This window comes from Chondrus crispus, genomic scaffold (genome assembly GCF_000350225.1).
Source record: "Chondrus crispus Stackhouse genomic scaffold, scaffold_185, whole genome shotgun sequence".
Lineage (NCBI taxonomy): Eukaryota > Rhodophyta > Florideophyceae > Gigartinales > Gigartinaceae > Chondrus > Chondrus crispus.
The window spans coordinates 76,830-91,281 of NW_005179064.1; the positions used below are offsets into that span (position 1 = coordinate 76,830).

Below are 14,452 nucleotides of genomic sequence, written 5' to 3' on the forward strand. Positions count from 1 at the left end.
AGAAAGAAGAAGGAGGAAGGAAAGAAGGGAGGGGAAGGAAAGAGAGGGGGGGGGGGCAGGGGAGCTGGACGGCGGAGGGCCGGCCGTTTAGGAGCGGAACACGTCGGCATGGCGCAGGCGTTGTTATACGACAGAATGTTAGGCAGACATGGCGCCAGAACGCCCAATGGCATTGCGCGAATGGCGAGGCGGCTATCGCCAGACTATTGCGTTGCTGTCGTTGCTGTCAGATACGCTCCACATCCCCCGCATAAGGCCGCCACGCCATCGTACCGCCTTTTCACTACGCGCCTTATCCCGCCCTCCATCGCTGCTCCCACTCAGGTCCGGTCTTAAGACAGTTTGGACGGGCTTGGACGGGCTTGTTTTGGACGGTCGCGGGCGTCTCATGTGCAAAACAGCTTCTCATTGGTCTATTTTTAACATTCCTTAAAATACACATATCAACGCACTGCAGATTAATTTAATCCCCTGCAATACATCTGTGCGTAAACCGATGCCACCAAACAAAACCTAATTGGCTATCGTAGATCACATAAATCCGAAGAAGATCCATTTTTCCAACCTCCAACTTTCAAATTATCACGACGCGAAACTTCTAATCCTAGAGATACAAAAAGTTCGCCCTTCTCCCGCCATAGCAGACCCTTCATACCTTTAGAGGGTAGTACCTGCTAAAAGCAATCCTCATCCGAAAAGTTCGCCCTGTTCAACAAATATCTCCCCACCAACGAGCCGAACAACTAGCACGAGTCGCTGCGCAATCCCTTTTATTTTTTTTTATCTACTTGCGTCGACTATTGCGGGTAACCTATTCTCTCCTTGATCACCATTTCCCCTCCTTCGCCTCTGTCCATCTCTGCCCCTTTTTCACGCAGGATGACTGCTGCCGGACTTCCAAACGCAGCCCCCGACTTCTGCGCGTGGATCCAAATCATCGTGATCCTGCTGCTTACACTGACAGTCGTCGTTTGCACTTTTATGAAGGCGGTGAGCGAGTATCTGTTCCCCGCTCCGTAGACATTCGTGGTAAGGATATTATGGACGCAGCAGAGATGTCACAGAGCCATCAAAAAACACAGCTGGGAGCGAGAACCTGCTTCGTTCAAGCGCAGAGTCTGTTCACGCACCAAGCACAGTAGCGGTTAGCATACCAGTAACTGCAAACGAAAAACGATCTGATGTATTGAGCTTGGAAAAATGGAGCTGTCGATTCTCATGCGCAAACGAGCTGTGAGCAAGAAAGCGAAGTACCCTCTGTCTTGGAAAGTCCTACAGTACCCCCAACCAGCCCGCAACCATTGCTAACCACGGAGGATTCTGATGGCATTCACGGGCGAAGCGACCACACATCGAAGTCGAGCGTAGATGAAATTCCTAGTGGGCTCAGCGGCCGATCTCAAGTTCTGAACAGCAGAGCAAATGTGCATAATGATTGTGCACATGTCTTTTCTGACGACGAGGGCAAAGCTGGAAAGGTAAGAATCTATGTGGCGGATGAACTCTCCGCAGTTTACGAATTTCTCTGGACGTTATCTGTCAAGGATTTGAGACCAGACTGATCTCAAATCCTCGACGGCTAACGTGTTTACATCCCCAGTGTTTCAGCACTGAGTGCTGAAACATTGGGGATGTAAACAGGGAAAAAATAAGCTGGCTTACATATCGAGGACCTTCCTGTATTTGAAAACATCCTTCTTGTCTGGCAAGACGTTTCAAATAACGTTAAACACTCACCCACAAACGGCGCGACTCTCAGGTTGGCTTCGAAGGAAGCTTGAAAGGGATGAGCTATCTCCCATTGCGATCCGACGTGCACCGAGAGACTCAGTGCTATTGCGTGAAGTCTCTGTTGGGGAGGCAGAGGCGTATAAGCGACTTAAACTGTCGTTAGAACCGGCTAAGTGCAGACGCAACTCGATTGAGTCGCCTGCATGTGCGCCGAAAAATCAAGAACGTCAAGCACAAGGTGCACAAAATCCAGGATCAATAACCCATCCCTCGAACAGTACATCTCCGCCGTCCGAAAAAATTACCTATGCAAACCCCAGCTCAAGAAGCACTCCCCCGTTTAGCATCAGCGAGTTTTTGCGGCTGTGTGTGGTTATGAGAGATGACGAACTGGCGAAGGCCGCATTAGCTGGTACAGGACAAGAGCTCAGCAGAGCCCATGGGCTCTGCTGAGCTCTTGTCCCTCGTGAGACCTGCGTCCAATTGCAATTGGACACAGGTTTCACGAGGGACTCATATTGGGGAATAATTGAATCGCGTTTCAACTCTCAAATCAGGTTGAGATTGGATTTAGTCGGCAGAGTTGACGACGTTGATTCTATTTTTTCGCCGCCCTGTCATCGCCCGGCATCGTTTCTAAAGGATAATTTATGGAAATTAGGGCTCAGTTCACGGAAGTTCTGCAGAAATGGAAAGCGTCCGGACAGAACGATCCAGATAACTTTAGAAACTTTCTTACCTATGGTGCAAATGGTCAGTTGAATACGATTGGTAAACGCCTGATGGTACTGTTTACTTGTACGAGACAGGGCACGGACCACGCTGATGAGAACTTCACGAACATGTGCACCAAGGTCATTCTGCAGGGAGGAGGATATGATGAAGGTGGAAGTGGTCAATGGAATGGGGATGGATTTGCCACGGGAAAAAAGCGCAAACGCCGTGACGCAGAGAGTGGCGAGTCTATGAAAACATCTTTCAAGCAGCTAGTAAATGCTGTGACCGATTCTCATCGAATGAGAGCAGAGTCTCAGCGCATCATGGCAGAGAGGAGAGTGGAGGAGAGGGAGGAAGCCGGTTCGAGCAAAGAGCTGCGGGACTTGGAAGAGCAAGGAAAGCCTCTGCAGCTCTTTTGCTTCGCGAATGACACGTACGCGCATGCTGCTGGGGGTGCAGAGGATGGTCTTAAGGCTACCGGCAATGCTATGTTGAAGGACGCAACAAAAGACTTTATGAAATTGCTGAGCTCCACGTTGCTGTCCAGGTCTCAAAAGAAATTGCAAAGTGATGAAATGGTGGGGAGGAATGGAGTTGAAGCTGCTGTGGGACGTGCAACAGACAGCGATATTGTAGGACTTACACCAATTGATGATGTTGTCCTAATAAATGACGTAGAAACGGTGCAAACGGATGCCGTTCTTTCTCACAATGGATAAATAAAGTACGTATATGCGAATACAGTGAGAGGCCATTGCCTCGAATTACTTTTACCATTACGTTGCGTGTCAACTGGGATGGGAACACAACCTCGGTAACCCAAAAAACACCCCCCTCAGTCGGATTCCCTATCAGTAGATTCTCCCGAACTATACTGCGGTCCCACACGATATAACCACGTCACTACCGGATATGGACGTTCTTTCCCTTTCCCCTTGACTACAGCCACAAGTTTATCTCGCTTCTTGGAGATAGTGTTGATGTCCAGAGGTGGCAGGGTCCCCTCATGAGCAGGACGCTCGTTATCTGGCAGATTCTGGAATTCTCGGGCTACAGTTGCCCGAGAATTCCAGAGCTGGTCGGAAATATCAGGGGGAGTTACTCCCCTTGATATTTCCGACCAGCTCCGCACGTCATTTTCAAGCATTTCTCTTTCACTGTCCGTTAGTTCGACAGCAACCTGCTCGCTCTCGATATCGCTTTCCAAGCAGTAATTGTGTAGTTTCATTAATAAACAGATAAAATTAGTACTCTTCTTAACTGAGAACTCCAATCTACCTCTCAGAATCCTCCATCGCGCAACGAGCATTCCAAAGGCCTGCTCAATGTGCATGCGCAACGAGGATTAGTAGAAGTTGAAGTTGTCCTGGTTACAGTCTGCTTCACTCTTGGGAAAGGGTGTGATCACCTGTTCCGTGCATGTATACGCCTCGTCCTCTACAATGTAGAAGATCTCTCCTAAAATGCCCGTTTCTATTTCCCTCTTGAGTCCGGACACAGAGTATGCCAGAGAATCATGCGTCGAGCCGGTCCACAGCACAGAACAAAAGCGGTAAATATAGCTCAAATCGCATAGCGCCTGAACGGGAATTGCGTAGAAGCCCTTGCGGGAGTAAAACTGAGCAGGGTTCTCCTTTTTTGAAGGTTTCTTCACTTTGACGCATATCTCATCCAGAGCGCCGACGCATCCAGACCAAGGGCTCAACGGATTTCGCGAGGTTTGGCAATCATTCGCGATCTCCTGTAATTCAGCTGTTGTTTCAGGGAAACCTTTGAGACGCAGGCGATTGTTAAGGGCTCTGCAGGTGTTGTTCAAAATGCTGTAAATGGTGGACTTCTGGATCTGATATGCAAGTACTAGGTCACAATAGCTACCCCCAGATAAGAACCTCAGTGTCACTGCGAGTCTTATGTGAGATGGAATAGTTCCCCTTCTGTACTCACTGGGGCCCTTGAAAGGTCTATCCAATTTATCTCGCACTAGGGTGATGAGAGCATTGAATGCAGTAAGCGACATGCGATAGGCCTTGCGGAACGTTTGCGGGGAAAACCTCTTCATCACATCTTCGAAGGTAATGGTGTACAGAAATGGAAGCTCGGCTCGCGGATAACTGACTTGACGATGCGTCACCTTCGTTTCTGGTGAAAGAACAAAGATAGCGGCCGCAATAGCTGAGTAGCCTTCCTCCGACGATGAATACGAGCTCTTTGTCAATGATTCATCCCTGTCAGGAGCAAGAACTTTCATCGTTTCAATTTTCTGAGCTTGTCCCAGGACATTTTCGGCAATCGGTGTTTGGGTAGGGGAGCTCGGCGGTGCCATCAAACGGTGATCGTAAGAAAGAGAACATATGGACTGCACTATACGTTTGTCGTAGACGAATTGAGGTCCGTCCAGTGACAAAGTCATAGCAATTGATAAGAGAGAAGGTGGCTAATGTGAATGGAGAGGAGAGAAGACCTGCCAAGCTATCTAGAGCTGGCGCCGGAGTGATGAAGAACATGGTGCCGTCGCAAAAAAGTGGATTGAAGACATTTGGGAAACTGAATTTACGGACCAGCAATGGGACGTAGAAATAGAAGAGTGATGGAGAACTTTGCAATTTGAATGTTCGCCCTTGGGACAAAACCCAAAACTTTTCTCTGTTTGCTCTCCTTACAGGTAACGGAGAAACGTTTTGGGGAGGGCGGGATGGCTCTCGTAAGGGCTACATATGGAAGAGCAAGCATACAATGAGTGAGATGGAGAATGTCGGAAAGAGCTGACCTCCTTGCAGTCCATGTCCCGCTTGTCCCGCAGCCCTTTGTACGACGCCTAGACCCGCTTCTACTTGCAAAAGGGATATGGCTCCTTGTTGTGGCGCGGGGACTGATCCGCAGGTAGCACTCGGTGCGGAGACGCGCGTGGAAGCAACGAATCTCGTTCAGGACGGGGTACACCAGCATGGAGATAGGACCTTCTTCGCGCAACGATTCCGAAGGCTCGTCCATACCGGGGTGACGAGGGGTGAGCTCATGGCGGGGAATGAGATGCCGCACCGTTTTGGCGTCCCATTGACAGGTGGAGTACAAGCCGTTGGGTTTGAAATATTGGATCTCTGGGGGAGGAAGGGCATCCTGGGAGTGCGACGCGGAGAGGGCAAGGCGGTAGCGACGGCGAGCACGCAGCGGCAGGGGGAAGAGTTGCCCATGATGGCTTGGGGCTGAGAGACGGGGGTGGCAAGGAACGGAAAATAGTTGAAGGGGGATGGAGGGGGAAGGATTGTATACCGGATCGAGGGATGGAGAGAGGGCGTATGTGCGGAGAGAGAGCGGGGGGGATGAGGGGGTTAGAGTTGGAGATATGCGTGTGTGGTGAAAAGGGAGACACGGAGATGTGTACGAGTTCGTATGGTGATACTCATCTCGGTGGTGAAGAATTTGACAAGCGCGTCATGGACTACATGATGATTCTCTTGTTCGCGTCTTGTATACTGGAGACTACTCGAGGGAAGAGGACACACAACCGTAATGTTGCTGTGATGATAGTGTCACGGGCGACAAGATCCTGATTTGCGCACACTTAATAATTCCAGCTCGATTATTTTATGTATTTCAAAAAAGAAGTGTCCATGACCGTCCAAAACAAGCCCGTCCAAGCCGGTCCAAACTGTCTTAAGACTGGGTGGATCCAGGAATTTGCCACTCTCCCACTTTAATTATAGCCATCCAATAGGATCTCATCTAGTGTGGCGCCGTTCCGCCACTTGAGAGAATTTGGAGAGGGGTGAGGGGGGTCTCTACACTTCGCCACTCCTCAACACATCGCTTTTTGGCGCGCAAAAAGTCGATACAAGAAGCAGTACGACCACCGTAGGCTTTACAAGCCAATCCGTCTGGCGTGTTCTCGCTGGTGATATCTCGGGCCACCTCCTCGCCAAAACAGGCTCCCTACCACGCCCTCCTCGCCACCCTCACCCACCCCTCCCCCATCACCCACCTCACCCACCCCCCATTCACCTTCCTCGTCGCCTGAGTCGCCGAGCCCTCCCCAACCCCCCTCCTCCTCCTCCCCCCTCCTCTTCCCCCTCCTCCTCCCCCAGCCCACCGCCTCGTCCCTCGCCCTCGCCCGGGAGCACACCCTTGAAACCCCCGCCCCCCCGTCCTCCTCCTCGTTCACCGCCTCTCCTCCCGCCAGGACCTTGACGCCCTCCCTAAGAAAACTTTTCCATTTGCATCATGAGCAGATTGCAAGCACGTCACATTGTAGTCTTGATTAATTCCAGTTTAGCTGCCCTTGTTGCCTCAAACGGAGCCATGTGCTCCGTCCTCATCGCAAGTCAGAGCAGAACAGCACATTCCAATGGTGCCAACAAGCGCATTCGAAAACCAAAATTCTTGCGAAGAGCGCTGATCTCGCGTACTCCGGTTTGATATCCCACGCCGTGGCAGCAGCTTTTAGCTTGTAGCGGGGTTTCCGACTTTGTCGTCGCGGTGAATATCCCAAAAGACCTCAGTATCTCTCGGCTTCTTCCCGTTTTTGCTCACGAACAAACAAAAATGAATTTCGGGAGTCCCTACAGAGTCGGTCCGAAGGTGCGAGGCCGCAAGTGTACTATAAACTCAATTGATATTCTTGGGATGGTACTATGGTACCTAAAGGCTAGCACTACTCAATACATGCTTGCTCCAATATTTGTGTTGGTACCCTCCTCGGTTGGGGTATGGTTTGATTACGGACTGGAAGTTTTGCTTCGTGTTGTGAAGCGTAGATCAAGAACCGACTTCGAGGTGCGATGGCCTACAGTGGACGAGATGGAATCGTCAAGCGCTTTGTTGCAAACTAACCGAAAATTTGGCCCCCTCCTGGAAGGTGTGTTCGCGGTAGTAGACGGAGCGCGCATGCCCTGTGCCGACTACACTAATGCTGATTTACAGAACCCCTTTTATGAGGGCTACACACAGAGTGTCGAGGTGACTAACTTGTTCGTCTGGAACTTTTTTGGGGAGATAATTCACGCAGGAATTAACTTTCCGGGAAGTTGGCACGACAGCAAACTGGCAAATGCCTCTGGCCTACTGTTCCACAAACTTTCGGACAGCATGACGCCCCCCGGGTATGCCATTCTAGGAGACAGTGCATTCATTGGAGACATTAGACATACGAAAGGGAAAATTGTTCGAGGGCGCAAGTCAAACGAAACAAAAGGAATACCTAAGTCGTCAGAGATGGCTGCCGTTGACATAATATTACAACGCGTCATGCCAAGTGAGAGGCAATCAGCTGAATGGGGAGTCCGGGCTATAAAGGACCCATTTGCAAGACTTAAATGCCCTTTGTCCTCAGATAGTTTCAAACGCCAACGCCTTTTAAGGATTATAGTTCATCTTTTTAATTTCCGAACCCGGTTTGTAGGATTGATTCAGATCAGAACGACGTACGCGAATTGCGACACTATTACACAACCATGGCTTGAAGGGTACATTGAGCAGTAGTCTATCTGCTACATGTCTCAGCTCTGAGTTTGGTTCATAAACGATACTATCAACGACTTAAGTTCCAAAATTGAATTCTTTGTGGCGCTTAGCTCGGACTTAAGTTCATCTTGTATAATCCTTTTGATTTCTGTTTCTCCGATACTATTATTTTGTTGGCCTGTAGACATCCCTATTATGGCGTGTGCTTGATCTGAGATTGCTTTAGAGATCCCCATGTATGCCTTTCGAAATGTCACCGACATGTTCGGTGAGGCCTGTAGCATCAGCGCGGATCAGAACTAGATTTAGAATTAGATCACGCGCGCGCACACACGTGTACTGTCAGGACTGTCAGGACGCCCGCAACACGTGTACTTTCAGGACTGTCAGGACGCCCGCACACACGTGTATCATCGGCGCGCGCGCGCACACGTGTATGGACAGCGCTACAGTAGCTGAGTACGGTAGCTCAGCACTGTAACGCGCTACAGTGCAGTACGGACTGTACTGTAGCCCTGTATGATACACGCGACAGACACGTAAATGTATATTAAACCACAGGAACCGACGGCGGCGGACGGAAGGGAAGCATCGGCTTGGCCAGAACCTCACCGTCGGCTAACCCGGAACGATTACTCTAACTCGCGCACGCTCTCTCTGTTCGCGTTTTAGAGTAGGACACGGGTAGCGGACGCGTACGCGCGCGTGTGAGCTAGGATCCGCCTCCGCCCGTCGTCACTGGAGCGTCACCCAGTGCCGCGCCGGGGCGTCGAGATGTCGATCCGCTCTACTGCGTACCCTAACGCGTTCGCGACCCGACCCGCTCTACCACCGCTACCGGCCCGTGTCCTTCCTCACGCGTTGCTTACTGGTCCTTTCTGTTCTTCTCGCGTTCTACAGGGCCTCTTACGCGGACTGAGCATACACCCCTGTCGTTGGGGTGTTTATGCTACAAGGCCATCCCGTTCAGGTTGTTTCTTAACCTCAGTCGACCCGGGCCTGCGTTTGTTACGACGCGCGCCAACTGTTTCTTTCCAAGAGCGTTTAAGTGAGGATTTTCCTCACGTACATTTTCACCGTCGTCCGCAGTTTGATTTGTTTCGTTTCCGTTGACTTGCTCTGAGATATCAGTGGTTTCATTTTCTCGTGCAATATCTCGCTCGGTCTGTTCGTCGTCTGACGATTCATCCCCAATAGTAAAGGCAGCGCATTTGGCATGTATCTCTCGTGCTTTTTCTTTGGATCGACGGACAGAAGGAGGGCATTGCGGATCTCCAGTTGGGTTTTTCGTGTTAGCGAGTTTATCGAATTTATTTTTGACAGAATCCATATCACGGTCCGGGCGGTCATTTGCTGTGCACCAGTCGTTCAATTGTTGGGCGACTATTGCCCACTGGTTCGCACCGAGGGGTTCGACAACTGCGACGATGTCGAGGAGATCGTTAACGTCACTATCACTGTAGTTTGGTGCTCCAGCTCGCGATCCCTTTCCTTTTTTTCCGGTGACTGGCAGTGGGACTGTCATTTTCAATCGGGCTGGTGGAAGGGGGAACATTTGGAATGGAGGAGGTCTTGGGCGGTTGGAATGCCGATGATGATGGTAGGGGATTTTGAGAGGAGGGAGGTTGCTGATTCGATGTAGGGATCCAAGGCCACGGGACGGATTCCATTCTGTGCATGGACATCTTCTTGAGGACTGATCTCGAGACTGCGGATGGCGGAAGTTGAATTTTTGCTGTGGATGTGGTTAGGAAAGGGATTAGGGGGAACGGTGTGCACCAGCTGAGACGGTTATGGGCAAAGACGGTGTTTCTTGATGTTGAGATCAGGGCTACACAGGTTTGGCGGGAAAGTTGTGTACTTTGATTGGATCCGTGGCTGTTGCGCGTAGAGGGCAAATGTTTTCTGGAACCGTTGACTTCAGGTCAGATTGCCAAATGTGGCGCGTAATCCATGCCCCGCGCCGAAATATGCCTTGTAACACAGATTTTATTTCAGGAGTAATTTCTAAATAATTTCTGGGATCACGGCCGTTATGTAGTAACGCAACGCAATACAGGTGCCGTATCATGCAATAAAGGTAACGTATCATATTCGAACGTAGAAAAGAAGATGAAAATAGAGACGCTTGGCAAAAAGGCGCGGTCGCGAGGAGCGGGCGGGCGGGGCTGAGAAACGGATGACTAGCTAGAGAAGACGTTACGCAGCGCTGCCAGTCACCTAACTAATACTCGGGGCTTGCGCCGCGGTGAGGGTGACTGACAGCAAGAGCGACAACGGGGGGCATCACAGTGTAGTCAACAGATACAGTCTGTAATCCATGCCCCGCGCCGAAATATGCCAAAGAGTCGAGACTGGCCGCCGGTCACAAATGGGACGGGGGGGCAGGCGAGGGCCCGAAGCGCCCGAAGAATACCCGTGCCGCGGCAGAAACCGGGAGCAGAGCGTCAAGGTAGTGCTTATGCACTACCTCGGCGGAGGTGTGGTTCGACAGCCGCATAATGGTTGCGAGCCTCACCCCCGCGGCGTACGCGGCAGAGATTCCTCCACTGCGGAACGAGCGAGCGGTGAACTTGGTGCCAGCCGGAGGCGGGACGTTGCGAACGAGTTCTTCCAAGGCGGAACGGAGCGCGGCCGCGGTGAGTGCGACAGCGGTAGACGGGCCCGGGAAAAAATAGGACGTGGGAGCGGGAGCGGCGCGGACGAGCGACCAGAGTAGGCGGTAGACGGGGTCGGCGGTCGAGGAAACAGGGATGCGAAGCGCGATGCGGGGCGAGGTTCCGCGCTCGCCATACTTGAAGTGGACCATCTGGATTGTCACCTCGCCCTGTCCCAGATGGACATCCGAACGGCGAAGCGGGCGCAAGCTAGTGGGGCGTGTGCACAGCAGGAAGCCGACGGCAATCACGCCCCACCGCTGAAGGACGCGAGGCGTGGCTGAAGCGAGGGCCAGCTTCAGGGCGCGCTCGGCGCAAGCGGCGGGAAGCGGGGCGGAGCGCAAAGGGGGACCGTCAGAGCGAGCAGCATCGTTAGCGAGGTTTCCTTGCCGCGCAGAGGTAACAAGCGGATCATCCGTCGTGTCGGGGAGCCCAAAGCGGCGATGGTGGGATCCGATTGCAGCAATGTAGGGACGGATGGAACCACCGCGTACAGTCCCCTTCCCATACAAATGTCCAAGATAACAGGCGACCGTCACGGGCGCGGCGGGAAGAGAGCGGACCCTGTCAGCAGCACAGTAGGCTCGAAAGGCCTCCCAATGGTGCTGGTACGCCGCTTGCGTACTCGATGCAAGCGTGCGTCCCAGCAACCGTGCGGCATCAGAGGCCCCCGCGCGGGCCCCTAGTAATCGGGTGGCTGCGGCGGTACCCTCATTCTGCCAACGGCTCCGGGCAGCTGCCCGAATACGAACATGGCGCTGGGCCACGGCGTCGTGATGGAGGTCGGCAGCAGCACAGGGCGAGCGACGGCGGCGGCGCTCTGAAACCACTGCTGCCGGGGCCAATGCGGCGTGATGAGGGCCCCATTTCTTGCGGCGAGGTAGCGGGCCCAAACACCCAGGAGCGCTGGCCGGGGCACGACGACAGGGAAGAAGGCGGACGGACAGGGGCGATCGGGTAGGGCGTGGCCGTCGAGAAAGATGAGAGGAACGGAGAAACGACGTTCCAGGAGCCGTTCTCCGTCGGGGGGCAGGTGCCAATCGAAGCTGTCCCTCCGCCGTGACAGCCGATCGGCCCAGCAGTTGAGCACGGATGGAAGGTGGCGCGTAGAGATAGCGATGCTGTTCGACTCGCAAAGCTCTCTGAGTAGGCGTAGCTTTGCGAGGAGGCGGGGTGAACGGCTTGTATAATTGCGAACGACGTGTGCGGTCACCAGGGAGTCGGTAACCAGCAACACGTGGCGCCGGCGGGCGAAGGGTAGAAACTTGTTGAGGGCGAGGAGGGCGGCACTCAGCTCCAGCTCGTTGATGTGGGCGCCCTCCTGCTCTTCGCCAAAGAAACCCGACGCCGGCACTTCCCCTTGCCAGGCGGCTCCCCACCCCGACATGCTGGCATCCGTGAAGAGGCATGCGTCGGGGTGCGACCAGATAGCGCGCCCCACGTGTGGGTTGCTGCTTAGCCGTCCCGACCATTGCAAGTCGCGCATCGCTGCGTGACTGAGGTGCGGATCGCCGCGTCGCCCCGCGCCATGTCGTCGAAACGAAGCCGTGACTGTGATTTTTCCGTTCGTCACGTTTCGATTCGACACGTTTCGTTTCGTCACGTTTCGTTTCGTCACGTTTCGTTTCGTCACGCTCAAAAATTTCGCCTGCGGCGGGCCCGGGCGCGGAGCGCCCGGTGTCACTGTTCTTGAGGCGCCCGCGCGGCCAAACCCTTGACCCGTTCCGGGCAGGGCACATGAAGCTGCTGCACGCTGCGTCGCTGCGGGCGAAGTACTTCAGGGGGGCTCGCCCGGGCTCGCTGAGGCCCCCCCTGCGTACTTTGCCCTCGCTCCTTGCGCTCCGCAGCTCCATTGGCGGAGCTGCCCAACGCGAAGAACAGCTTGCGGAGGCGGAGGCAGGCGTCGACAACCGCGGGCCCGGCAGCGTTGGCCAAGCCAGCGAAGCGCTCCACCGCCTTTCGCTTGACGTAGCGGCGGTGTTGCGAGGCGTACTTGAGTAGGGCTGCGGCGCTGCGCTCGATCGCGGCGAGTTTCTTCGGGGGTAGGAGGAAGCGCTCCCCGTCGGTGTCGACGAGTATGCCGAGGACCTCGAGTCGCGTAGAGCCCTGGAAGAAGCACTTCAGCGGGTGTAGCAGTAGTCCGGGCTTCTCGAATAGAAGCCGCATCATGCGCCCGAACTGGCGGGTCTCCCTGCGACCAGCGCAGCGACTCCCTGGTGCAGGCTTGGCGGCACCAAAGAAGTCGTCCAGGTAGGAGAAGACGCGGTGGCCCAGTTTGCGTAGAAACCCAACGACGGGAGCTACTGCCTTTGTGAAGAACCACGGGGCCACGGCGAGGCCACAGTTGAGACAAAGCGGTAGATAGATGCGGTCCCCGACGAAGAAGGCCAACCGCATCTGATCTTGTCTTCTTATGCGCAGGTGGTAGTAGGCGTCCTTGATATCGGCCTTGAAGAGGTGATCGCCCTTCACCAGCACGGAGGCAAGGTCGGATATCTGGTCCATCCTGAACTTCCTCGCCTCCATGCACTCGTTGGCTCGCTTGTAGTCGTTGACCAGCCTCCTCTTCCCCGCCGATTGTGTGACGAATGATGGGAAGATGAGGCCGGTACGCATCAGCAAGCGGGCCTCCGACTCTGTCGCCCTGCGCGCAAACCCCATCTCCAACCAACGCGTAGACTCCTCCTTCGCACACAGCCCGTCCTCCCTCGCCATCGAGTACGGGCGGGGGCGCTGGTAGGGCACCTCCTTCATCCACGGCAGTTGTAGTCCGAACCTCAACTGCCTCACCAACCAAAGGCTCGCACCTACGTCCTCCCACGCCCTGTACGAGTTGCCCACCTGCACCGAGGGAGGGTCTGTCGGTCGACCCGTTGAACCCATTGTGGTTAGTTGCTCCTACCCCCTCGACGTCCGCGTCCCCGTCCTCGCCCTCGACCCCTGGTGGATGGGGTCTGTGCTGAGGTAGAGCTACTGGCGGGTGCTGGGCCTCGGAGAAGGCCTCGGATAGCCGGCGGCGCGTTGAGTCCACCCCGACGACGCCCCGCGAGTTGGGCGGCGAAGCGAATGGACTGGACCTGCTGACGCCGGAACGCCTGCCGGCCCGCTGAGCTGAAGGCGGCAGGCGGGTCGATGTACGCCTCGAGGAGGTCTGGGTCGGCGACCCCAGAAGCTCCCTGCCTTCCGCACAGTACCTCGTACTTGGCGGCGTTGAGCTCGTACACCCCAAACACGGCGACTTGCTGATCAGAAATCTTAAAGATTTCGGCACGGAAAGCCTCTTGTGAGACAGATGACTGGTCTTGCGACAAGAGACCTGCGAGGGTTTCTGCGACTTCGGAGAGCCTGTTCGACACCTGGCAGAGGTAAGCTGAGGTGACGTAAACCCCCTGTTGGGTCCCTGCATTCGGTTGTAGGGATTGAAGCGCCTCTCTGAGCTGAGTTGCAACAAGCTCAGAGATCGCCGCGGAGGTGGCGGCGTCGAGAGCGGGAAGGGAGGGCGACACGTTGGCTGGCACCGGATCGGAAGGAGGGCTGATATTCGCTGGGTCTACTCCTGACATTCCGCCTCGCCGGGAGCAAGGAGGTAAGCTGTGTCGAACCTCCGCACGTAGGCACGGGGAAAATCGTTTCTCTGCAGGTGGTGCTGAGAAACGGATGAGTAGCTAGAGAAGACGTTACGCAGCGCTGCCAGTCACCCATCTAATACTCGGGGCTTGCGCCGCGGTGAGGGTGACTGACAGCAAGAGCGACAACGGGGGGCATTACAGTGTAGTCAACAGATACAGTCCGTTAAACATTTTCTGGATCCGCCCACTGGACCTCACCCCCCCTAACAAAATTCCCACCCCCCTTTCCCGCCCGGCGTCCGTTCCTAATCCTATCCCCCC

The 14,452-nt window shown here is 54.4% G+C and overlaps 1 protein-coding gene across 1 annotated transcript; it reads right to left on the reverse strand.

Annotated features, from left to right (window-relative positions):
* Window positions 1-5,372: 5,372 nt before the first annotated feature.
* Window positions 5,373-5,639, reverse strand: CHC_T00003312001 (hypothetical protein). The gene has a single exon (XM_005714743.1). The coding sequence runs from the start codon at window positions 5,637-5,639 to the stop codon at window positions 5,373-5,375; it is 267 nt and encodes an 88-aa protein (XP_005714800.1).
* Between the last annotated feature and the right edge of the window lie 8,813 nt (window positions 5,640-14,452).